At 40.2% G+C, this 27,418-nt stretch overlaps 1 protein-coding gene and 1 long non-coding RNA gene across 5 annotated transcripts in view; one reads left to right on the top strand and one right to left on the bottom strand.

Moving 5' to 3' along the window:
* Positions 1-1,036: 1,036 nt before the first annotated feature.
* Positions 1,037-9,501, bottom strand: LOC125130012 (uncharacterized). The gene is made up of 4 exons (XR_007135625.1): positions 9,157-9,501; positions 8,453-8,531; positions 3,980-4,104; positions 1,037-1,572 (listed from the first exon to the last, which is right to left on the bottom strand). It is a non-coding gene; the product is annotated as an uncharacterized LOC125130012 (long non-coding RNA).
* A 301-nt stretch (positions 9,502-9,802) lies between these two features.
* Positions 9,803-27,418, top strand: part of PKN2 (protein kinase N2) — a 131,735-nt gene continuing 114,119 nt past the window's right edge. For 3 of the 4 annotated variants that reach the window (XM_047785378.1, XM_047785379.1, XM_047785376.1), the window contains exon 1: positions 9,808-10,177. In XM_047785378.1, coding sequence (XP_047641334.1) covers positions 10,130-10,177 — 48 coding nt within the window. In that variant the 5' untranslated portion in view covers positions 9,808-10,129. Of the gene's footprint in view, positions 10,178-27,418 lie in introns of all 4 variants that reach the window. The other variant, XR_007135624.1, reaches the window with a different exon arrangement.

Raw genomic sequence — 27,418 nt, 5'->3', positions numbered from 1 at the left:
ATATAAAAATAAGTATGCAAATGACTGTCGTACTCTTCCAAAATAGCATCCTTAATAGGAAACCCTTCATAAGAATCTTTATAAAGTGATATATTTTGAAATTCATTTTTATATTTTACAAGGACTTCTAACTAGTAGTCCTTATTTTTAGTTAGAAAATACACATCTATTCGGCCATACCTGAATAAACTATAGGTATGAACATGAAAAATGGGTACATATATATGCGAGTATTACAAAATTTTTAAATCTTTCTCAATTGAATGAGTTCTTTTCAAGCACTTTCTATTCATAATGAGCTTTGCATATACTAAATGCTATGGAGATTATTTTTTCACTCAAAAGGACTAAAATCCACTCGGCAAACACAAGAGTGAACATAGTTGGGTCCTAAGGTGTGTGGCTTATAGATATAACCCCAGTAAATTGTAGGTACTCCATAAATAATGTCAAATAAATGAGTGAATTACATACAAGCTAAACTTCATTTTTAACTGATTAGTTTACAGAATGTAAATTAAGTGTTTCAGAAAAATTCTATCCATGGCAAGTTCAAGAAGAAGACTTACCTAAATATCCAGCCTGGAATGTACATTTCAGCTAACTATCAATATGTATATCTGTTCCTCCCCCACCCCTAAAACGAACCAACAAACCACTTTATCATGCTCCCAAATTCTAAATTCAGAAATTTGGACAGGGCCATAGCAGGGATTGTTCGTCTCTTCCTGTAATGTCTGTGGCCTTAAATAAGATGATTTTAACAGCTGATGACTTGAACAAAGACGGGCAAAATAGCTGAGACTTGAAGATCTGTCCCCAAGATGGCTTCTTCACTCTCCTGTCTGGTGTCTGGGCTGGGACGACTGGAAGGCTGGGCTTAGCTGGGGTTATTGACCAGAACGTCTTCATGTAGCCTCAACGAGGCTCGGGCTACTTGCAGAATGGTACCTGGGTTCTAAGAAAGCTCAAACAGGAAGGCATGGTCTAAGAGAGTAATTGTTTTAACATATTACTCATAACTCATAACTTCCTACAGAGTGTGAAAGAATTTATTTTTTTAAACTGACACAAGGTATATTTACTCTAGGGACTAGAGAATCTGATGGATACAGGTTTAGAGCTTGCACTTTAAAGCCTGCAGAGCAGAACACTGCGGGTTACAAAAACTGACAGGAGAGCCTATGGGATGGATGCTTGAAATGTCCATTGCAATCCATCCTGTCCCTCCTCTTCAGTAAAAGAGCTGTGGCTGGTGCATCGTCAGAGAACACACTTCTCAGCCTTGTTTGAAGCCGTGGGATGAAATGCCTACATACTCACGATGGAATGGAGCAGGAATGACGTTTGCCAATTTTGAGCGTAGCCCTTCAAATATAGGACAAAATATCCCCCATGCTCCCTTTTCTTTCCTACGAGGTAGATCATGGGGTTCCTTGACCCGGCTTCAACCATGCAGCTGAGAATAACGCGGCGGCGGATGGCAGCAGTCTCGTGGGACGCCCTGGGGTCTCGGGTGGCCTCGTGGAGCACAGCCAGTCTGATGACTTCGGTTGCTTGCCCTATGCAGCCCTTGGGTGAGGGAGTAACAAATTTCAGTGTTTGTGAAACTGTAATATTGTGTCTCTTTATTACAAAAGTTTAGCTTTACTCTAATTCAGATGGATGCACATCACTGAATAATAGCCGAATGCGGAAGAAATGAGGGGAGGGAAAAAGCCACTTCCCTGTTGTCTACGTCCCAAAGCCTTGAAAGAACCAAATAATGCCATTTGCAGCAACATGGATGGAACTGGAGACTCTCGCACTAAGTGAAGTAAGGCAGAAAGAGAAAGACCAGTACCATATGACAGCACTTGTATGTGGAATTTAATATACCGTACAGATATAACCTTTCCACAGAAAAGAAACTCACGGACTTGGAGAACAGACGTGTGGTTGCCAAGGCGGAAGGGGAGGGAGTGGGATGGACTGGGAATCGGGGGTTAATAGGTGCAAACTATTATTGCCTTTGGAATGGAGAAGCCATGAGATCCTGCTGTATAGCACTGGGAACTGTATCTACTCATTTATGATGGAGGATAATGTGACAAAAAATGTATGTACGTATGTGTGACTGGGTCACCTTGCCGTACAGGAGAAAATTGACACAACACTGTAAACCACCTATAATGGAAAAAAAATAAAAATCATTAAAAAAAAACCAATCTTTGGTAGGACCAAAATTAAGTTCTTGGTACTCACTAATTTTTACCACCATTTTACAGTTGCAGAAGAGTTTCTCTCTGGAGAAAGTGCTAGTGGCAAATGGTCATGTTTTATGTAACTTTTTTCGTGCCTGTATTCCTTTTTCATTTTGACAAGGACAGACAAATCTTTCGTGTGTCACACCAATGTTTCACTTGGAAAGTTCTGGAGCTTGTAACTATTTTGACACAGCAGACCTTGAACTCTGGCAACACAGCGATCACATTCCCAGAGTCACATGCAGAGAAACTGTACTAATTCAGAATCATCAGAGGCAGCCTCCAAAGTTGGAAGGGCAGTTCTCAAGGTGGGGTTTAAGGGGTCTGCAAGGTCAAACCTATTTTCACGATAATGCTAAGATGTTCCTTGCCCTTGTTTCACTTTCATTCTCCCACAGGTGTAAGGTCAGCTTTTTCAGAGGCCATGTAACGCGGATGAGGTCATCACTCTGATGGCTCATGAAATGTGACCTTGCAGATTCTTGTGTTATAAAACCTGTTTTTAACTTCTAATACACTGAACACCGGAAGAAATCACTGACATAAACAAAAGCTTTTTGGAGTCTTTAAGAAATTTTTAGTCAATGGATTGTTTGTTAAAATGTATTATAGAATATTTTACACATTACAAAAGAACACAAAGTTAACAAAAATCTATATGCTAACCACCAGCTGGTTTGCTGTTTATAGAATACGTTTTACTTAAATTGTGTAATACTTGAAACATCTGCCTTTTTACAACAATGAATGCCTATAGACTATATTTTTTCTCATTATTTATTTATTTATTTTTTTTAAGGGCCATAGCTGCAGCATATGGAAGTTCCCAGGCTAGGGGTTGAATTGGAGCTGTAGTTGCCAGCCTACACCACAGCCACAGCAACATGGGATCCAAGCCGTATCTGTGATCTACACCACAGCTCATGGCTAAGCTGGATCCTTAACCCACTGAGGGAAGCCAGGGATCGAACCTGCATCCTTATGGATACTAGTTGGGTTCGTTATCTCTGAGCCACAATGGGAACTCCTCTATTAAATTTTTTTAAATTGAGGTAGAGTTGATTTGATTTACAATATTATATGAATTGTAGGTATATAATACAGAGATTCATCATTTTCAAGGTCATTCTCCATTTATCTTTATAAAATATTGGCTATATTCCCTGTACTATACAATATATCCTTGCAGCTTATTTACTTTACACATGTAACTTATACCTCTTAATTCCCTGTCCCTTTCTGGCCCCTTCCTCTCTCCTCTCCCCACTGGTAAACTCTAGTTTGTTCTCTGTATCTGTGAGTCTATTTCTTTTTTGTTATACTCCTACTTTGTTTCATATTTTAGATGCCACATATAAGTAATATCATAAAGTATTTGTCTTTGTCTGATTGTTTCATTTAGCATAATACCCTCCAAGTCCATTCATGTTGTAAATGGCAAAATTTCATTCTTTTTATGGCTGAGTAGTATTCCACCCCGTTGTATGTCTGTCTGTCTATCTGTGTCTTTATTCATTCACCAGTTAATGGGCATTTAGGTTGCTTCTATATCTTGGCTGTTGTAAATAACACTGCTATAAACATTGGGGTGCACATAGCTTTTCAAATTAATGTTTGAAGGGATCCCGAGGGTTGAAAAGTTTCACTTCTCAATGGTGGTTAAAACACACTTTGTTTTTCATTACCTCAAAAACCTAAAGTTCAAAATGCTACCATTCATTTATGTTACGTACCAAGCTAGAAAAATATTATTTTCTGGTATCCACTTTAGGAGAACATGGCATATTTTGAGGAGAAATTTCCAAAAAATCTTCTTTCAGAATCCGAAGGACCATAAGTATGCTCAAACTCCAAATGCCTAGGAAAGGAGCAGGGTTGCCTGTTAATCCACTGAGGGTGGAAGAGTCATCAGGTGAAAGGTATCACCTCCCACCGGATGACCTGTCTTAAATCTCTGGTACCAAGTCAATGAATTAAATACTCGAGGGCACTGATATTGGAGGTAACGGGTTATGAGTTCAGTGTTCGGTCTATGTCAGCACAGGCATAACCAAGGCCCACAGGCGGGGGGAGCACTTGGAAGTGTTTGTGGAGGGACAGAGAAGCAGGCAAGCATGTGTAAATAGCTTGTCAAATCCCCACAACTGGACCCCGGAAACAGCATCTCTCGACTTTTAGAGGCAATGAAACTGAGCCCTTTGTTCTAACCCTCAGGAGCCCTTCTGCTCTTAAGAATGACTGAAGAGCAGAAATAAATGTTGGCAAGGAGACAGAGAAAAGGGAACCCTTGTCCACTCTTAGTGGGACATAAACTGGTGCAGCCACTGTGCAAAATAGTATGGAGGCTCCTCAATAAACTACAAAGAGAACCACCAGAGTATCCAGAAATTCCGCTCCTGGGTCTGTATCTGGGGAAAATGAAGTACTTAGGAAACATCCGCCTGACCTGTGTTCAAAATACTCCGAATTCACCTTCTCTGTCATTAAATATGTTTAACTAAAATACAAGTCCCATGAAGAGAAAGACTAGGCAAGCCTTGGAAACCCCTGCACTTCCAGTGAAAGGGAGGAAGGGCTTTTCTCTTTACGAAGGACAGCTTTTTTCTGCATTTGCACACATGGCAGAAAATGCCCACTGTGGCCCTAGAACCACAATACCTTCCATTCAAGGGCCACCAATTGATCAGCATTCCAATATTCTATTTCCACATTGCTGGGGAGAGCATCTGGTTAGCTAAACTTGGACATATTCTATCACGGTCCACCCACAGTTTGCTGAAATAGCTAGAGACTTCTTTTTTTGCCTTTGCTTTTTAGGGCTGCACCTGCAGCATATGGAAGTTCCCAGGCTAGGGGTGGAATTGGAGCTGCAGCTGCTGGCCTACGCCAAAGTCACAGCAACGCCAGATCCGAGCTGCGTCTGCAACCTATACCTCAGCTCGTGGCAACACCAGATCCTTAATCCACTGAATGAGGCCAGGGATTGAACCCCCGTCCTCAGGGATACCAGTAGGATTTGTTTCCATGGTGCTACAACGGGAACTCCTACAGAGACTTCTTTAATGGCAACAGTAGTCATTATCGGAGAAGGGAATGCAGGCTGAGTAGACACTCCCAAAAGTATCTGCTATATTCACTATCGCTTACTCGGCTGTGTTCTTGACTTTACCATCCTTGTTGTCAAAATTATCTTCCCAGAGCATGCCAGGCAACAACCCCTCCAAGGGTGTTCTAAGGAAGAAAAGGGTGGTGACCTAGTCTTTCTGACTCCGAGTTTGCCTCTGCTTCGGGAGCCTGTCCCTTTGTTATCATTGCTACTTCACTTCATCCCTCGGCAGGAGGAGGTTACTCCTTTTTCCTTTTTTTTAAAACATAATGTTGGAAAAATAGCAATAACAAAGCAAAACCAAAAAACCCATTCCTGGATGCTCCATAATGAGGTTGGGATAAGCTAGAATTTCAAAAGATGCTTTACTAATTATTAAGAACAAAAGAGAACTGTAAAATGCAAGGCGATTAAAACAGCGTGGCTCACGAAATACAAGTTTCTGACCCTTTCCCTGGATGTACAGTTCTCATTTCACTTGGGATCTAAGGGAAAAGAGAAGCCTTATCATCTGAACGTCTGAATGTTTCTTTCTCACCAACAGCACAGGAAACAACAAAAGATAACTGAGGTCTACTAGGTTTTTTTTCCTGGAACGTTTCTTCCTTCTTAAAAGAGAAAATAGAAGACATTTTCTAGTTACTGTTAATTAAAACGATTACTATATGTTTGGTCATTTCTACTCCTTAAAAACTTTAAAATATCTACGGAAAATTTAAAAGAACCTCCTGTAAAACTAGGGGTACAAGTCAGGTGTTTTAAGGTCTTTAATTTCTTATGTGGAAATTATTCTTTTAAAATATAAATTAGAACACAACTGGAAGTGAACTAAGGATTCCCTAAAAGCTTCTGCGGATAGGGACTGACCACAGCTCATCTGAATCAACCTGACGCATTTCCATTAAAACTCCAGGCGTGCTCCATTTGGATAAATGTGTTCCATACCCAATTACTTGTTCTTTTTTTCCCCTGAACACGAACTGTGATCCGGGTAGTGGTTTTCGGCTTGAGCTAATTTATTGTCCAAATCATCACATCGCCCAGATTCTCAAGCAGTTTTTATGTCTTGGTCCGCCTTTGTATTGTACTACTTTCTCCAACATAACTAATCTCAGAAATAATTCCTGTGACGCTAAACCATTTTTATGTTTTAATGGAAGCTGATTGCTTACATCTACGTGTGATATATAAAATTAAAATGACCATCAATACTTGTTTTGGCACTAGCAATATGTAAAGTTTGAAGTCTCTTTCTTTTTTTTTTTTTTTTTTAAGGATCTGAGCCGCGTCTGCAACCTACACCACAGCTCACGGCAACGCCGGATAGTTAACCCACTGAGCAAGGGCAGGGATCGAACCCGCAACCTCATGCTTCCCAGTCGGATTCGTTAACCACTGCGCCACGACAGGAACTCCCATCTTTCTTTCTTTTTTCTTTTTTTTTTTTTTTTGTCTTTTTAGGGCCGCAGCCTGGCATATGGAAGTTCCCAGGCTAGGGGTCAAATCATAGCTGTAGCTGCCGGCCTACACCACAGCCACAGCCACAGCCACACGGGATCCGAGCCGTGTCTGTGACCTACACCACAGCTCAGGGCGATGCCTGATCCTTAACCCACTCAGCAAGGCTAGGGATTGAACCCTCATCCTCATGGATACTAGTCGCCCCTTACGGCTAAGCCACAACAAGAACTACCTAAGTCGTCTTCTATAGTAAAAAATTCAAAAGACTATAATGCCTTGAGTTCAGTTTAAATGAGGAGTCAATTTAACGTACTTAGAGCAGCATATGCTATAGGTTTGGACAAGCACAGCATTGGCAGCTGGGAGATTTAAATTCCAGTTTCCATCTCTGCAACTGGGTAATAATGTTGCCATGCTCCTCATTAGTTAAGGAAGTTACGGCTTATTTTCTTTTACCTAGAAAAAGAGTTGGACTAGACTTTTTTTTTTTTTTTTGTATTTCTAGGGCCACACCCGCGGCATGTGGAGGTTCCCAGGCTAGGGGTCCAATTGGAGCTGTAGCTGCCGGCCTACACCACAGCCACAGCAACGTGGGATCCGAACCACGTCTGTGACCTACACCACAGCTCATGGCAACACCGGATCCTTTACCCACTGAGCGAGGCTAGGGATCAAACCTGCAACCTCATGGTTCCTGGTCAGATTCATTTCTGCTGCGCCACGACGGGAAATCCTGGACTAGACATTTTAAGTCTTTTCTCATTTTAAAGTTCCATGGTACTAAAATGTGAACATTTTTCTCATATCTAAATTTATTTTTTAAAACAATGATTATTGACTAAATTTATTTTCTTTCTTTCTTTTTTTTTTACCTTTTAGGGCCGCACCTGCGGCACATGGAGGTTCCCAGGCCAGGGGTCCAATTGGAGCTACAGCTGTCTGCCTACACCACAGCCACTCAGGATCCCAGCGTGTCTGCAACTTATACCAGAGCTCACAGCAACGCTGGATCCTTAACCCTCTGAGTTAGGCCAGGGATCAAACCTGTGTCCTCATGGATGCTAGTCGTGTTCGCTTACCGCTGAGCCATGACAGGAACTCCCTTACTGACTAAATTTCTAACTACTTACATGGGATGCTTTTTAATTACATCATTAAATTAAGCACCTACTATGTATGTGTGTCAGCCATCTCAAATATATTCTGGGGTAAAGCAAAGGAAAAAGAAGCAAAATACCTCTGCATGCATTTAATGCCACTGCATGGTATACCTAAAATTGTTAAAATGGCAAATTTTACGTGTATTTTTTACACACACTATATGTGTGTGTGTGTGTGTGTGTATGTGTGTGTATTCGAATGCAGTGGTGCCCTAGTATTTTGTGACTACTTTTTAAAATTGAATTATAGTTGTTTGGACACGAGTCTGTTTCTCCAAAGGACTCAATCACTCCAGGGACAAGGACTCTCTTTTTTTTTTTTTTTTTTTTTAATCCTAGCTATAGCTCCAGGGCCTAGAACACTAGGAGGGCATTTATATCCTGGCTCTCCCAAGTGTTGTTATTTATTTTAATTATCCTATTCAACCACGCTAATGTATGAAACATACAAACAGTTTTAAAACTTTTAAGATACTCACCAGAAAAATTTTACCACATGAGTGGGAGTTACAGAACTCTCAGATCTTCAAGAAATGTTTCTCAAACAAATGCATTAGACTTTAGAAGACAAAAAGATAAACATAAGTCCTAGCATTAGCCCAACAGATCTTACACGGAGTGTAAGAGAAGTTTATGATTGTACACTTCTTCAGAAGTGCACCGACGCCAGCCATTCTTCAGGTTGCTATCTAAACAATCCCTATCACTTTCTCTAAGTAGCTTTTAACAAAGCCATTGTATCTCAGGCTCAAATAATCAAAAGTTAAACAGTTGCCTAGAATATCCATTCAGGGCTCAGTCAAAACAAAAGCTGTGGGTTGGAGACTTTATCGACATTCCTGAATATGACAGTGTCATTTCCGAAATCCAAACTTAGACTACTTAGCTATATGTTATTAACACACAGGCTAGTTTGCATGTTTACTAGACCAGGGAAAACTGGCTCTTTCTCAATCGTGGGGCTAATGCCGCCCGATCTCCTTCACTTTGAATTCAGTAAAACAATTCAAGAAGCCAGCTAATTAAATTCTAAACTCAGGGGATTACCATAGTCTAAACAATGTGGAGCAGCGCTTGGGAAGAGGCATCTTTAAAACCTGCGCATTAAAAGTGGCCAAAGATCGCGAGCCGCTAGCCTTTCTTGAAGGGTACAGACCGCACCCCAGCTGAGCCAGCACTGTACCTTACTGCTCGCAAAGGCGCGCTGGGGGTGGGAGCGAGCGGAAGACAAGATTAATAGCTTGGGTTGCTGCGGGCAGGGGAGTAATCCGTGAGGTGTGCGTGGATTGCGGAGTTAGAGAGGGGTCCGCTGACGTTGGGCCTAAACTTCGGCAAGAAAAGAGAAAGAGGCCCTGGGAGATAAGAGCAGCAGTAGGCTCCCGCTTTCTAGCGTTCACGGTGAGGCCGCTAAACGCAGCAGGAAAGCGGGCGCGTGTTTTCTTCTTCCACTTCCCGCCCCCCGGGAGTCCCGAGCCCAGTCCTTTCCCCTCATTTTCACCCCAGCGGGGACCAATGGCAGCCGCGCCGAGGAGCCGACAGCGGCCGCCCCGCCCCGCGCCGCTCCCGTCCCCGGGGTCCCCGTCGCCCCGCCCCCGGTCCCCACGCCGCCCCCGCCCCGGGGTCCCCCTCCGCGCCGACCCGCCCCAGGGTCCCCTCCGCCCCACCCCCCGCCCCCGGGGTCCCCTCCGCCCCGCCCCGTCCCGCCCCCCGGGTCCCCTCCGCCCCGCCCCGTCCCGCCCCCCGCGCCGCACCGCCCCCGGGTCCCAGCAGCCCCGCCTCTCGCGCCCATCACGTGCCCGGGCAGCCGCCAAGTGAGGCCGCTTTTGCGACGCGGTGACAGCCAAATGGTGCGACAGGAGGAGCTGCCGCCGCGGCCGCACCGCCCCGGACCGAGAGGCTTGAGGCGGCTCCTGGCGTCGCCCGGAGGGAGCGACTGAGCCAGACCGTCCGGCGCGGGCGGCGGCGGGCGGCGAGGGGAGCCCGCTCCGAGTGCCCCGCTCCCCGCCGCTCTCCATGACCGCGGCGGAGTGAGCCGCGCCTCCAGCCGGGGCTGCGCCTCCATGAAGCCCTAGGGCTCTCCTCGCCCTCCGGTCCCGTCCCGCCTTCTCCCTTCGCCAGCGGCGGCCGCGGCCAGGTGCGGAGTCCGGAGCGGAGCAATGGCGTCCCACCCCGAGCGGGGGGAGATCCTGCTCACCGAGCTGCAGGTAAGGGCCGCGGCCCGGGCGCCGGCAGGAGGGGCAGAGCCCGGCGCGGGGTCGGGCCGAGGGGAGCCGTGCGGCCGCCGCGCCCCCAGCCCGCCCAGTGCGGGCGCCCCCGGACGGGCCCGGAGCCGCTTCCCGCGGGAGCCGGAGCCCGGCGCGCCGCCCCTACCGTGCCTGCCCCCGGGGTCCCGTGGCGCGGCCGGTGCCCTCCGCGGGCTCAGGGCCGCCCGCCCGCGGACACCCCGGCGCCCCCCACCCCGGCCCCGCCCCGCCTGTCCCTGGAACACCGCTCCTTCAACGCCTTTGAATGACTGGAGCTGTGGGCTCGTCCCTCCCCTTCCCCTCCGACTCCGCACAAAGAGCGCCCCCACAACTGCCAGCCCCCGGACAAGTTTTTTAAGAAGAGAAAAAAAGTAGAAACGTGTCTCACCAAACGCTTGCTTCGCTTCCCCAGCCCTCTTCAGCGGACTCGATTTCTTCGCTTTTGAGGGCTACCCTTTTTTCCTTTCCTTTCGTTTTTTATTTGCTTTTTTAAACCAAGGGGTAGGTACTCTCGGTCCACTCCTCGGCTACTCCCGGCTCAGATCCGGAAGCTCGGATGCTGATGCTTTTCAGGCTTTCATTTTCCCTCCTGTTTGAAGAGCAGAAAAAGAGCTACAGAAGTTGTTTACAAAGTACAAAGCAGTGGACGAAGGGAGAATGTTGGGCACCACATGCTTGCAGAAGATGAGGACAGAATAGATCCCTTAATGAGTTAAGTCCACGTCGAGGTAGCAATGTTATTCCTAACATTTTGCAGCCAAATATTTGATGATGTAGGCGTGATTTTTTGTTTTTAGGTCTCTCTGATGTATAGAGTACATGCGCTACCTTGTTGGGTTTGCTTTTCATTAGTTGGGAGTGTACAAGAGATGTTTGCATCTGGATTAAAGTTTCATGCTGGTTCTTTGACTTAAACTTATTTTTGGTTTGTTTAAATATAGTCGTCTTCTAGCTACTAGAAGGCTGAGATGGGAATTAAGAGAAGGGAAAAAATAGCTTCCTTGCATTTCTTCTTGTGCGTTGGGCAGTTAATTTTTTTAAGACGCCTGAATCTGGACACTCCGAAGAGTTGATTCTTGATGATGTCGCAATTCAGTTGCTTCTTAATTTTTTGCTGTTTAAATGTACTTTTCGATAAATCCCCATATTAGCTTGGTTTATTGTGAGCTTGCAAACATTGTTATAATAGTTGATATTTCCTCCATAAAAATAGACTTCAACAAGGTATGTCAATGCATTGTTGCAAATTTGGAATCCTTTGGAGATGCAAAGCTGAATTTCGTATCGTTGAACATGTTGCTATATACTGTTGTAATTACACTTGGCCTTTTGTAAGGAGGTCTTACAGCATACCAGTTTGCTAAATGAATGGAATTTATTGTTTTATTACTTTACAAGAGCTTTTAAACTGACGTTTGAGGCACATCCAAAGTGCTTTCCATTGCAGTCTTGAAATATGAAAAGCAAACTTCTGACTGAGAAGAAGCCATGAAAATGACAGGACCTTTTTTTAAATTTTTTGGAGCGGATTGTCTTCAGAATCAAAGTATTTGGCGTCCTTATTTGTATTTTATAGAAAGTTGACACAAAAACACATTTTTACACCGAATGTGAAATTTTATTTTCATATATATTAAAATACAACATTTAGGAACTTTTAATAAGATCATTTTTTACAATAACAAAAAGGCAAGTCAAATAAATAGGAAAATTTAAATATAAGTATTTTTAAAACGGGACCAAACCAGGGGAACATCCAATCTAAGGTTAGACTTTTAGTAAACCAACTATAAAGGAAAAAATAAAAATCACTTAAAAATGTAAAAAAGAAAAGAAAAAGAAAACAAGTTAGAAGGAAAAAAAAATAAAATTGAACTTTAAATAAACTAAAATGTAACCCCCTCCAAAAAAAACAGTTGTTTTTATTAGATGTTACCTTACAGGTTGTCATGTATATCCAGGGCATTTTTCTGTGTATTTGACTCCCAGTTCTAATAAAAGTTACTGCATTTGAACTTTATCTTGTTTATTAAAATAACAGAATATTATTTGTATCATCACTCAAGATAAACCATGATAAAATTTGCTTCATAAAATATATGCATATCATTTCATTGGATTATGAAACTAGAATATAGTAACCAAATGTTTATTGAACTTGTTTGGAGAACCAATTTTTAAAAGCCTTCTAAATTGTTTGAACTTACTTAATTTGAAAAGTTGTTTAATATGAAATTCTTAATGCTTCTCTACCATACAGATTTTAAGTATTTAAATAGTAATTTGTGTAGCAAGTCACTTGCTTTTTAGTTAAAAATTACTGCTTTGCCATATCTTGTCTCACTCTGAAGGTTACATGCTACAACTTACTTTTAATCAAATCAGTGCTTATTTATTTAGAAACATTTTATAGCCAACTGTTCAAAAATTACTTTTCAAGTTACATTGCAGAATTTCAAATACTTTTACTACTTGAGCCAGAATTGGCTTATGAATAATTTTTGGTTGTGGAAAGACAAAGAAAATTCAAACCAGCATCTTGTTAATTAATATTTCCATGAAGCAATGTTTCTAACTCTTGCTAATAGTTTGAGATGTTTACTCAACAAGGAATTATTAATAAAATATATACAAACTTTGATGCCTAGAGACATCAGTGTGTAAGGAAGAATATTTGCTGTGGTAAAAAAAATATATAGGCTGTTAAAAATATTAACTTAATTGGCCGTTTCTAATTTTTGTCTCATAATTAACTTGTTAAGTCCTATTTATTTTTTTGTTTGAAGTGTAGTGGGGAAATTAGTGAGATCTTTTTGTGCGTTCAAATTAGAAATAATCTGCAAGGAAGCTGGATTAGTGCTAACTATATAAAGATCTCAAAATGAAAATGTTGGCTCCAACAGTAATTTTGTAGAATGCAGACCCAAATATTGAGTAGCATACTAATAAAGTATTGGGAATCTCAAGTTCCATTCTCAGCAGAATTTATTTAGATGGAGGTGACTTTCTCAGGTGGAAGGTTGAGGTAGTTAGCTTTTTTTTTTTCCAAAAGCCTCATTTTTATTTTACTTTAGATTTATACATTTATTTTCTAATTTTTTTGGCAATTTATAGTGATTTTTATTTTTTCCATTATAGCTGGTTTACAGTGTTCTGTCAGTTTTCTACTGTATAGCAAGGTGACCCAGTTACACATGCATGTATACCTTCTTTTTTCTCACATGATCCTGCTCCATCATAAGTGACTAGTTATAGTTCCCAGTGCTATACAGCAGGACCTCATTGCTTATCCTTTCCAGAGAGAATAGTTTGCACCTATTAACCCCTGATTCCCAGTCCGTCCCACTCCCTCCCCCTCCCCCTCGGCAACCACACGTCTGTTCTCCAGGTCCATGATTTTCTTTTCTGTGAAAAGGTTCATGTGTGCCATATATTCGATTCCAGATATAAGTGATATCATATGGTATTGGTCTTTCTCTTTCTGACTTACTTCACTGAGTATGAGAATCTCTAGTTCCATTCATGTTGCTGCAGATGGCATTAGTTTGTTCTTTTTTATGGCTGAGTAGTATTCTATTGTGTATGTGTACCACATCTTCTTAATCCATTCATCTGTTGATGGACATTTAGGTTGATTCCATGTCTTGGCGATTGTGAATAATGCTGCAATGAACATGTGGGTGCATGTGTCTTTTTCAAGGAAAGTTTTGTCCAGATATATGCCCAGGAGTGGGATTGCTGGGTCATATGGTAGTTCTATGTTTAGTTTTCTAAGGTACCTCCATACTGTTTTCCGTAGTGGTTGTACCAATTTACATTCCCACCAACAGTGTAGGGGGTTCCCTTTTCTCCACACCCTCTCTAGTATTTGTTATTTGTAGACTTATCAATAATGGCCATTCTGACAGGTGTGAGGTGCTGCCTCATAGTAGTTTTGATTTGCATTTCTCTAATAATCAGTGATGTTGAGCATTTTTTCATGTGTTTGTTGGCCATCGGTATATCTTCTTTGGAGAAATGTCTCTTCAGGTCTTTTGCCCATTTTTCAATTGGGTTGTTGGCTTTTTTGCTGTTGAGTTGTATGAGTTGTTTGTATATTTTAGATATTAAGCCCTTGTCCATTGCATCATTTGAAACTATTTTCTCCCATTCTGTAAGTTGTCTTTTTTTTTTTTTTTTTTTTAGTGGTTTCCTTTGCTGTGCAAAAGTGTGTCAGTTTGATTAGGTCCCATTGGTTTATTTTTGCTTTTATTTCTGTTGCTTTGGGAGACTGACCTGAGAACACTTTTGTAAGGTTGAAGTCAGAGAATGTTTTGCCTATGTTCTCTTCTAGGAGTTTGATGGGGTCTTGTCTTAAATTTAAGACTTGGTAGTTAGCCTTAAATTACAGGGATTCGTGTCAGGAAACATTGTCTGCCAAAGGTATATGGAAGGGCATACCGTGACAGGATATGGCTTTCGCCTTCTGGAAGCGAAGTACAATTAACAGTCATTGATTATTTGCTTCCTGTCAGACGTTGTACTTGGTACTCTGTACACCTCATATAATCTTTGCACTGAACAGTGGAGTGTTGTTAATTTCCATTTTACAGATCAGGAAACTAAGTTCAGGAATAGTTAAGTAAATTGTTCACGGTCACATTGTAAGTCTGCGTTGGAATTCGGATTTATAGCTTTTCCACTACACCATTTTTAAAGCTGTGAACCCATAAATGTTTTGCATTCCAGTGTTGTAAATGTGTGAACTTTCTAAAAATTTGTCCAAACTGTAGTTTGCCAGAGTTAACTTTGTTAAACTTGATACTACTTGTTAGGTTCCTCTCTAACAAGGAAAAGTGATTTCGGCATTCTGTTTAGTGGTCTATAATTGACTAATGCCTCATTACTGCAAATAAGGAGTGACGGTCTAAAAGAACAGCAGTACAAATAACCATTTTGTGGGGTTTCCTCATTTAACAATTATTGTTTCTGATGAAAGTTATCGAATGTTTGCCCAAAACCTTTCGAAAGATTTTACCTTTCTCTGTAGACTGTCCATTAGGTAAAGTTTGTCCTAAAATTTAGAGCTCATATGTAACCAAACTATGTGTTTGACACTTAGTAGGTACTGGATACATTGATGAGAAGGCTCCATTTGTCACTAAGGATGAGAAATGTCTTGACTGTTGATTATGATAAGAGAGGTTGATGATAATCATTGATAGAAGAAATTACTTAGTTTTCTTTAAATTACATTTCTTTTTTTTTTTTTTGTCTTTTTGCTATTTCTTGGGCTGCTCCCACGGCATATGGACGTTCCCAGGCTAGGGGTCCAATCGGAGTTGTAGCCACCAGCCTACACCAGAGCCACAGCAACGAGGGATCTGAGCCACGTCTGCGACCTACACCACAGCTCACGGCAACTCTGGATCATTAACCCACTGAGCAAGGGCAGGAACCGAACCCGCAACCTCATGGTTCCTAGTCGGATTCCTTAACCACTGCGCCACGATGGGAACTCCATCTTTAACTTACATTTCTTTCTTTCTTTTTTTTTTGTCTTTTTGCCTTTTTCTAGGGCTGCACCAGCAGCATGTGGAGGTTCTCAGGCTAGGGTTCTAATCGAAGCTGTGGCCACCGGCCCATGCCAGAGCCACAGCAATGCCAGGTCCGAGCCGCGTCTGCGACCTACACCACCAGCTCATGGCAACGCCAGATCCTTAACCCACTGAGGGAGGCCAGGGATCAAACCCACGTTCTCATGGATGCTAGTCGCATTCGTTAACCACTGGGCCATGATGGGAACTCCTAATTTATATTTTTTTTAATTTTACATTTCTTATTTCTTGTCACAAAAATACTCCTTTAAAAACTTGAAAGGGGATTTCTGCACTAATTACTTTATACCTCCGTGTAGCACCTTGTTTTTTTTACCCATTTGATGGGAAATCAGAAAGTGATGTCTCATTTTGCAGCCGTGTTGGGATGTAGCCTGGCTGTGCGTTGGGAGGATTAGGGTGAGTTGGAGGAATGTAGTGTGTGAGAAAGCAGGCAGATGGGTAAGACAGATTTTATGGTTTTTTAAATTGTCAGTTTAGTACAAGTTCATTCTAGAAAATCTGGAAAATGCAAAAAAGCACAAAAGGCAATAAAAGGTGCTCCTGGTTCTATCAGAGGTAACTGCAGGCTCTTCCAACTTATATCACATTTGGGTCCATTTCCTCTTTTTCTCCCTTTTATAAAAATTGAAATGTATTTGACATACGTGTAATTTTAAGGTGTACAATATATTGATTTGATATTTTTCCTCCCTTTGTATCCTATTTTACTTACTAGAATTTTAAAGAGAAATGAGGTTTAGAGAGTTTTAAGATAGAAATAGCTGTAAGTTAAAAAAAAAAAAAAAGGCCACTAGTTCTATATAAGTGGATTTAACTAGGTTTATTGACTCTTTTGTCTGAAAATATTTTGATTTGGGGTCAGTGCTTTGAGATACAGTTAAGCCGAAAAGTAAGTGGAGAAATACAGGCTTTTTTTGGGAAGGGGGTGCCTACCTCCCAGCATGTGGAAGTTCCCAAGCCAAGGATCAAACCTGGGCTGCAGTTGTGGCCTGCACCACAGCTGCAGTGGCCACACAGGATTTTTAATTTCCCAGTATGGACTTAATAATAGACAGTAATGATACACATAGCATCAACTCTTAGACCAATACAGTGATACAGGGTGGTTTTCCACCTTATTTCGTTAATGCTGCTCTTCTAGAATGCTGCATGCTCTATTGAATAGGACATATCCTTAAATATGCCAAATATTTCTTGAATACCTAGGTAAGAAGTCTTTGTGTTAAAACTAGTATTATAAAATGATGGCTCTAAAATGATCGTGTTTTTCAGCCATCTGCAATTAGTATAACAGAGATGAGTTTTAATCTTTTTACAACTCCTGCTATTCACTTATGGTCAGTATTGAGCTAGAGAAAGGAAAGGGCACCTTCCAGGCATGTCTCTTAGCCCCAGGGCTTTGTGTCTGATTCCTTGGGCTCTCTCTACTTTTCATATTTGGCAACAGTAAATTTTTACGCCTTTTATCTGGTAGCTCATATGTGTCTACTTTTAAACAAATAGGACCCAGTGAAGTAGAAGTTGGTAGAGGTGAATATTGCTTAAAACAAGTTATTTCCAGTGGCATGAATAGAGTAGTTAGTTCTCCATTATTTGCTAGTTCTGTGTACTGTGTTGAACAGTTGTCGTCTACTCTATTTCAGAAATCAACTTTACTCTAATTAGAGTGTAACAAAATCATGACATTTAATATGATTAATTTTTGATATACAGCAGAGTTCCAACTTAGCAACAAAGAAAGTCAAAGACTAGTTAAAAGCTTTAAAAAGATATTTAAAAAGATATTTAAAATTTTGCCTGGAAAAAACATACTAATGGAAAAATCACTTTTATATTTTAGAAAAGCAGAAATAGAGAACATTTATTTTGATACATGTCTGTTTCCTCGTAATTTCATGTGATGAAATCTTATTTGAAACTAGCTCTGCTGTCATATTTAGTTTTTCACAATCTTACAAAAATTAAAATTGTGTACCATATACGTAAATATTGTCTATTAAAAATGAAGACTAGGAAGGAGTTCCCACTGTGGCACCGTGGGTGAAGAATCTGACCGTCTGTGGCTCAGGCTGCCATGGAGGCATGGGTTTAATCCTCTGCCCCGTGTAATGGGTTAAAGCAGCCACTGATGCCACAGCTGTGGTGTAGGTCACAGCTGTGGCTCAGATTCAGCCCCTGGCTGAGAAACTTCTGTGTGCTGTAGGTGCTGCCAAGCAGCCAACCAAACAAAAATGAAGAACAGAACAAGTGTATTTGATGATACATTTACCTTAGATTTGAAGGTAAATGTCACATTATAAATGAACTGGTAGATGAGAAACAATATGTATTGTTATTAGGATTTATCTATTTTAGGAACTTAACAATCTTTACTTTTTCTAATTGGTTGAGGCTTTACTGCCCTGGCTCACAAACATCTTAATTTATTGGAAATTTATTATGGAATTTGGAGTTTATTTTAGATTATAGAAATGTACTTATCACCAAATACACATGCTAAATATCATATATTTTACAATTAATCATGCTGTTTTCTCTTCCCTATATTTGTTACCTTAGTGATTCTCTGAGGAGTTGCTTGTTTTGACTATTTCAGAATTTTCACTGAAGAAATTTCATTAAATTTTCAATTTTTTCCCTTTTGTTAAGCCTTAGGTACACTAGTTTAGATGAATCGTAATCCGTCTGTGTATCATTGTAATAAACACTCACCCCCCACCTCCTCCCAAAAGCTAGGAACTTAACCTACACCTGTTTTTTATTCATTCTGTCCCCCTACCTCTGCCTTCTTGTCATCCAAGATAATCGTTATCTTGAGTCCTGTGTTCATTCTCTTGCTTTCTTTGTGTTTAGCGTTGTTGAATATATAATGCTAAAAGTTATGTCTTTTATTTGTGTTTATGTAATTATGTTGAATATGTTCTCTCCAAACTTGCTTTTTCAGCTTCTTATGGCTGATTTAACCATATTTATTGCATGTTGCTGTAATCACTTGTTTTAGTTGCTGTAAAATATTTCAGTGAGTAGAATGTTCAGCTCTCCCCTTGTAGGATATTTGGATAGTTATGCATTCACTCTCCCTTGTTGGGCATGTAGTTATTTTCTGGTTTTAGTAGTAATTGTGACTGATGATGCTGTGGACGTTCTGTGCATTTTTTCTAATTGTGTATCTATCTCTATATATGAGTCACGTGGTTTTTCTAACTGTGTCCCATAGATGTGAGTTTTTGTTAAATACGTACCTAGACATAGAATTGTTACCTCATGGGGTAGGTGAGTGCTCAACTTCCAGTGTGGTTGTGCCAGTGTACATTCGTATCCACCACACATGAAATAAGAGATCCTGTGGTTATATCCATCCCTCTTACATTTGACATTGTCTTAATTCTCACCGATCGGAGCCTTATAAAATACTGTCTCGTTGTAGTCTCGATTTCCGTCTTCCTGATCATCAGTGACGTAGAGCATTTCTTTTTATGTTTGCTGGCCTTTTATGGTTTCAGTGAAATCTGTTCATAAGTTTTGCCTATTTTTCTGTGTTTTTCTTACTGATTTATAAGAGTTCTTTATGTTCATATTAATCCTTTGTGTATATTGTGAATATTGTGTCTTCTCTTAGTTTGTAACTTCTGGTTTTCTTTTAGGGAGTTTTGGGGAGGGATAGTTTTAAATGTTTTACCTTTTTGGCAAATATTTAAAATTATTTACATCCTTGTGATCAGCAAGCCTGCACTTACTGTCTGTTGTAGGTTTAGTATAGAAAGCATAAAGTTACATAGTTTATGACTCATGAACTCACAATACAGCCATGTGGACAACTATAGAAAGTTGTAGAAAATATTGTATCACGTAACACTACTAGGCACGCAAATGTTATTTTACTCAGAGTGGATTTAGAAATAAAGAAATAGTGAAAGAAAGAGTGAAAATTATGTATGTAAATAGTTCATCACCTGCTTGTTTTCCCATTCCATATCTCGAGTGCAAACTAATTATTGTTGTCGTTGTTGTTTTAGTGATTTTTATTTTTTCCATTATAGTTGGTTTACAGTATTCTGGCAATTTTCTACTCTACAGCAAAGTGACCCAGTCACACATACAGATCTACATTCTTTTTCTCACATTATCCTCCATCAGGCTCCATCACAAGTGGCTAGATAGTTCCCAGTGCTACACAGCAGGGTCTCATTGCTTATCCACTTCAAAGGCAAGAGGCTGCCTCTGTTAACCCCAGACTCCTAGTCCATCCCACTCGTTCCTCCTCCCCCTCAGCAACCACAAGTCTGTTCTCCAAGTCCATGAATTTCTTTTCTGTGGAAAGGTTTATTTGTGCCATATATCAGATTCCAGATATAAGTGATATCAAATGGTATTTGTCTTTATGACTTATGTCACTTAGTATGAGAGTCTCTAGTTCCATCCATGTTGCTGCAAATGGCATTAGTTCTTTTTTATGGCTGGGTAGTATTCTATTGTGCGTGTATATATATATACACACACAGATACCACATCTTCTTAAAAAAAATTGTTGTGGTTGTTAATTACTAGCATTCTGTTCTTTCATTTGAAGGGCAGGATATTCCAAGTCTAGAATTACTGGTTATTCAGTTATATGCATAGCTTGTCAATAAAGTGCTGTAGTTGTTCAGATTTAATATTGGATATAAATAGAAGATAGTCTTCTCTTGCCAAATTTACTGGTATTTATGGAGTTCCCTAGTGGCATGGTAGGGTAAGGATCTGGTGTTGTCACTGCTATGGCTCTGGTTACAGCTGTAGCATGGGTTTGATCCCTGACCTGAGAACTTGCACATGCTACAGGCACAGCCAAAACAAAACAAAGAAGTATTTACTGATATTTACAGATCTGAAATCCTAAACGCATTTTTTTGTCATTGCTATAATATCTTTTTTTTTTTTTTTGTCTTTTTGCCATTTCTTGGGCCGCTCCCTCGGCATATGGAGATTCCCAGGCTAGGAGTCTAATCAGAGCTGTAGCCTCCGGCCTAGGCCAGAGCCACAGCAACATGGGATCCGAGCCGCGTCTGCGACCTACACCATAGCTCAGGGCAACGCCGGATCCTTAACCCCCTGAGCGAGGCCAGGGATGGAACCCGCAACCTCATGGTTCCTAGTCGGATTTGTTAACCACTGAGCCATGATGGGAACTCCTTCTTTCATGACTTTTACCATGCACTGCATTTCAGCACCGTTGTTCATCCTACCTCGTTTTCTTTCCTATGCTGAATACTTAAAATCTTCGAGGAAGAGGACGTATATCTTTTCTTCGTCTTTATCCCTTTAATCCTGAGCAGAAGAGCTTGTACATAGTAGCTACTTAGTAATATTCGTTATTCATAATAGTCACATGTCTAAAAATCCTCTGATTTGATTTATTACTTTAAACTTTTTTCTGCTTTTGTTACGATATTTATAAGGGAGTAGAACTGCATTATATCGTTTTTCTTTAGGTAGAGCCATGACAGGTACGTGTTTTAAGTTTATTACCTTCAGTAATAATAATTTAGTTCCTTGGAGTTCCTGTTACGGCACAGCAGAAGCAAATGTGACTAGTATCTCTCTTGAGCACTTGCATTAAATTTTTCATTTTCCATATGCTGTGGGTGTAGCCCTAAAAAAAAAAGTTATCAGGGCAAAAAGCTTTCTTTGGTTATAGTAGAAGTCTTCTTATCTAATATCCTTCCAATCTGACATCGTTTACTATTCACTGGAAAAGTTGGTTAAAGCAGGAAATAAAAATGAAATGCATATCACAAACATTTTGTTTTAGTTAAAACAAATAACTGTACATTTTTTCAGCCAAAAAACACTGACTAGTATCCATGAGGATACGAGTTCAATCTCTGATCTCACTCAGTGGGTAAAGGATCCGGTGTTGCCATGAGCTGTGGTGTAGGTCACAGACGTGGTTCGGATCCCACGTTGCTGTGGCTGTGGTGTAGGCCTGCAGCTGTAGCTCCAGTTCACCCGCTAGCCTGGGAACTTCCACATGCTGCACCTGTGGCCCTAAAAAGCAAATAATAATAATTCCTCATCTCAGACTGAGAATTTTCTACCGGCAAAAGGAGCAAAGTTAAAAAAAAAGGGGGGGGGGTGTTCCCATTGTGGCACAACAGAAACGAATCCGATTGGGAACCATGAGGTTGAGGGTTAGATCCCTGGCCTCCCTCAGTGGGTTAAGGATCCAGTGTTGCCGTGAGCTGTGGTGTAGGTTGCAGATGCAGCTTGGATCTGACGTTGCTGTGGCTCTGGTGTAGGCTGGCGGCTACAGCTCTGACTGGACCCCTAGCCTGGGAACCTCCATATCCCAAGGTGTGGACCTAAAAAGGACAAAAGACAAAAAAACAAAAAAACTAAGTTTAGATACAACTGAAGCAAGTAATAATAAAAAAATAATTATTATTAAAAACAAATGATCACTAATTAATATTGATGTTATTTCACTGAGTCCTTAAGACAGTTCTGCTGAAGCTATGCTGTTATCTCTTTAGGCAAGAGAACAAAAGTTTAAATGACCTCATGGTCACATAATTGATGTAAGCAAATAGCAAATACAGGTCTCTCTTCCTGAAAACAGATTCTTTTTTTTTTTTTTTTCTGTCTTTTCTTTTAGGGCCGCACCCGTGGCATATGGAGGTTCCTAGGCTAGGGGTCTAATCGGAGCTACAGCTGCCAGCCTACACCACAGCCACAGCAACGCCAGATCCTTAACCCCTTGAGCAAGGCCAGGGATTGAACTGGCAACCTCATGGTTCCTCATCGGATTCGTTTCCACTGTGCCACATCGGGAACTCCTTGAAAACACAGATTCTTCTTAACCCATATACTCTTAGGGCCTCTTTCTTGGGGCACTTTTCTCTGTTCCTCCTTTTCCCAGATTCATCCCTACACCATTAACCACAGCCCCCCACCCCATCTGCTCAGGTTCTTACTTTAGCCTTTTCCTTTGTGCAGCATCTCTTATTTTATGTCTTTCCTTCCCACTAAACAATGCCAGTCTTTGCATTTTCATTAGGATTATTCTTGATGGCTAGCTAGTTCATTTGAAGGACAGATCTTACCTTCAAGCTCTAGGTAAGGTAGGTTTGAACCCACAAACTTACAGCCTGTGGAAATACTAAGCTCCCCCAGATTTCTGTGTTTTCCTGGTAGGAGACACTTAAATTCTCGAGGGCACACTCTACTTCCTGGGTTTCTGTTTCTGCGCATGTTTGTAGACATGGACCAACTTAATTGCTTTCAGCAAAGGTACTCATATTTCTCTTCGTGCTCTCCCATAGTATACCCAGTTTCATAGTCTATGGCTGGTTCTTCTTTCCTCACCTTCATGTCTCTTCTTCAGTCCTCTCTTTCTTATTTGTTATCAAAACTCCAAATTCTACTCCTCCTAAGGAAGAGCAGTTCAGTTCCCTCAAATTCCTCGTGTTCATCAAACAGAAAGAACTTACAGAGATAATAGAATCAGTCCTCTTGTGAAAACAGGTATACGTGTTACCAGCAAAACTGATTTCTTGCTGTATCGGTCAGTTATCTAATTTTCTGTTCCCTTGGGAGCCTGGAGAAGGGGAGAAGGATTCTTTTTTCTACCGCTGAGCCTCTATCAGTTAGAGGTACCTGTTATGATAAAGAGACTTGGCCCTATCAATTCTTGATGCACTATCAGTTTGGTACCTAATGATAAGAAAGCTTCATTGAGTTTGAAAAATATGCATTCTTTGGAGATACTTAAGCGTGTTACAGCTGGTCATATTCCAACACTGTTGACACAAAGGACAAAGTTGTCTGAGTATGTGTGCTGTTACAAAGTTGCCACTTTGTAAGAAAAATGCAGATTTATATTCTCCATTCTGAGATGTTGCCATTTCTGCTTCTTCTCTTCCTTTTTTCCTTGATGTCAGAATACTTTGTTATAAGAATGGTGAGAATAGGAGTTCCCGTTGTGGCGCAGTGGTTAACGAATCCGACTAGGAACCATGAGGTTGCAGGTTCGGTCCCTGCCCTTGCTCGGTGGGTCAAGGCTCCGGCGTTGCCGTGAGCTGTGGGGTAGGTCGCAGACGCGGCTCGGATCCTGCGTTGCTGTGGCTCTGGCGTAGGCTGGCGGCTACAGCTCCGATTGGACCCCTAGCCCGGGAACCTCCATATGCCGCAGGAGCGGTTCAAGAAATGGCAAAAAGACAAAAACAAACAAAAAAAGAGAGGTTGATTGGAGTTCCAAAAAAAAAAAAAAAAAGAATGGTGAGAATAGTTGTGGGATGGAAATCCTATAAAATTGGGTTGTAATGATCATTGTACAACTATAAATGTAGTAAATTCATTGAGTAATAAAAAAAATTTTAAAAACATTTTCCTCTGAAAAAAAAAAGCAGACATGAATATAAGTACATATGTATGTTGGCATGCAGGTATCTGCTTTTAATGTATCTATTTATTCACTATGTGGCTATTTATATTACACAAATGCGTAACTTATTAATATATTATTAGATAATAGAATATTAAAAAAAGAACGGTGAAAGTAGTTGATAGTTACATTCTAACAGGCACAATAATAAATCAGTAATCTTATGTATACCTGCTGTATTTCTTTTCGGAAATTTACTGATCAGTGATTTTAAGGCCTAGTTCAAGTTGCTCATACAGTAGATAGTTCACATTGTGAAATCATACAGACCTAGCTTGAAATCCCATATTTAGCACAAATTAGCTGTCTTTGTGTGGTTTATCTAGCTCTGTGAGGCAAATTTTCTTATAAAAATGGTGATGATTTCTGATTATTACAAGGCTTTTGTAAGTTTTTTAATTGAAATATAGTTGCTCTACAATATTATATGTTTCAGGTTGTACAGTATAGTGCATCACAGTTTCTAAGGGTATACTTCATTTATAATTATCATAAAATATTGGCTGTATTCCTCATGTTGTACAGTATGTCCTTATAGTTTATTTTATAGGTATTAGTTTGTACCCCCTAATTCCCTACCCTTATATTGCCCTTCCCCCTCCCTACTCGTAACCACTTGTTTGTTCTCCATATCTGTGAATTTGTTTCTTTTTTGTTGTATTCACTAGTTTGTTGTATTTTTTAGATCACACGTAAGTTAGAGCATATAATATTTGTCTTTCTCTGTCTGACTTATTTCAATAGCCTGATGCCCTCCAAGTCCATCCATGTTATTACAAATTGCAAAATTTCATTTTTTTTGTGGCTGAGAAGTATTTCATTGTATATATGTATACAGCGTATCTTCTTTATCCATTCTTCTGTTGATGGACACTTAGGTAGGTTCTAGGTCTTGGCAATTGAAAATAATGCTACTCTGAACATTGGAGTGTGTGGATCTTTTCAAATAAGTGTTTGTTTTATATAGATAGATAGATAGATAGATATCCAGGAATGGAATTACTGGGTCATTTGTAGTTTTATGTGTTATTTATGTTCTTTTTACTAATAGCCATTTGACAAGTGCGAGGTGGTATCTCATTGTTTCGATTTGCATTTCCCTGATGTAAGCGTTTTTTTTAAATGATGTACATAAAATCCCTGGTGTATAGTAAGCACTTAGCAACCCTTCCCACTGCAGGTTTACATTTTAGCATTTACTTTTTCTTTAAATACTTAAGTTTTTTGGTTGGCAAGATGAGATGACTGAAGTTGGGCAAAAGAGACCTAGAGAACTGATCATACTTCTTAGGTTAATTGTTTTCCCCTTTTTTTTTCTCCTCTTTTGCTTCGTAGAGGGTATAATGAGGGTAGCTATCTGCAAAATGTGTTTATTTCCATGATTGCCTTAATTTAAATTATTAGTATGCTGAAGTTAAATGTGGAAGAATAATAAATCATAGGTTGATAAATGATGAATCCTAGGATTGAGCTTTCATTCAGGAATCTGTCGGAGTTCCTGTTGGGGCTCAGTGGAAATGGGTCTGACTGGTATTCATGAAGACGCACGTTGGATCCCTGGCCTTGCTCAGTGAGTTAAAGGATCCAAGGTTGGATGCAGCTCGGATCCTGCGTTGTTGTGGCTCTGGTGTAGACCAGTGGCTACAGCTCCAATTGGACCCCTAGCCTGGGAACCTCCACATGCTGCGTTTTGGCCCTAAAAAAGACCAAAAAAAAAAAAAAGTGATTTGCCACGTAAAAAATCTACATTGTAAATATTGAGCAGTGGAACACTTCAGAGATTTCATGAAACAGTTTGAATACATTCAAATCCTTCTATTGTCCTTTCATGAAGCCTTTTGGACTTTTTATAACTTTGAGCTAAGATTTATATATCTGCAGATTCCAAAATGGTCCTGCACATTTTAGCACTAGAGAAACAGACTTGTAGTAATAATATTCTGAATATTTATAAATAATATCAACTCTAATTGAATATGCTTGAGCTTTGATGTATAAATTATAGTAAATGTCCAATTGTTTGCTGCTTATTGGTTAGTGTAATTGACTTTTCATTTTGTTGCTATGGAAACCTTGTCTTTGCACTCCGGCATCAGGAGAATGTTCGTTTTACTACAATTTTTTGTTTTGGTTTGTGTTTTCATTGTGTTAAAACCTCTGAAAATGCTGTGCAAAATTCTACACTTAGTATTGGTTTGTCCTTTTAAGGATTGTCTTATAACCAGTGCAAATCTTAAATATCAGATCTAAAGCAAAATTCTTATTTTAGCAAATCCAAAAAAAACCCCCCAAACACTTTATTTTACTAAGTCGCTTTTTTTTTTTTTTTTAAAGTAGACCTTTCCCTTCCTTTTTCTCTGATACTGGCAAGATGGTGGATAAGTCTTACCATATAGTGTAATGGTAAGTACAGAGATGGAACTGGTTTTGGTTTTAAAGATACCTCAAATAAAATAAGAAGAAGATGTTGAAAAAAATGAGTCGTGTTACTGATAGTAATACCACTCCGTTGTGAAGCATTTTTGAGTTATAAAGCGCTTTTGCATGTATTATTTCACTTGATTCTTTGTTTCTATTTCATCCATTTCTGCTCTGATCTTTATGATTTCTTTCCTTCTACTAACTTTAGGTTTTGTCTTTTCTCTCTCTAGCTGCTTTAGATGTAAAGTTAGCTTGTTTATTTGAGCTTGTTTCCTGAGGTGGCTTGTATTGCTATAAACTTTCCTCTTAGAATGGCTTTTGCTGCATCCCATAGGTTTTGGAGTGTCATGTCTTTGTTGTCATTTGCTTCTAGGTATTTTTTAATTTCCTCTTTGATTTCTTTAGTGAGCCATTGGTTGTTTAGTAGCAGGTTGTTTAGTCTCCACGTGTTTGTGTTTTTTGCAGTTTTTTTCTTGTTGTTGATTTCCAGTTGTATAGCGTTGTGGTCCGAAAAGATGCTTGATATGATTTCAATTTTCTTAAAGTTACTGAGGCTGGATTTGTAGCCCAGGATGTGATCGATCACAGAGAATGTTCCATGTGCACTTTGAGAAGAATGTGTATTCTGTTGCTTTTAGATGGAATGTCCTATATAAATATCTATTAAATCCATCTGGTCTCATGCTTCCTTCAGGGCCTATGTTTCCTTATTGATTTTCTGTCTGAATGATCTGTCCATTGCTGTAAGTGGGGTGTTAA

This window comes from Phacochoerus africanus, chromosome 6, assembly GCF_016906955.1.
Source record: "Phacochoerus africanus isolate WHEZ1 chromosome 6, ROS_Pafr_v1, whole genome shotgun sequence".
In the NCBI taxonomy this organism is placed as follows: Eukaryota; Metazoa; Chordata; class Mammalia; order Artiodactyla; family Suidae; genus Phacochoerus; species Phacochoerus africanus.
This window is presented reverse-complemented; position numbering and strand designations above follow the sequence as displayed.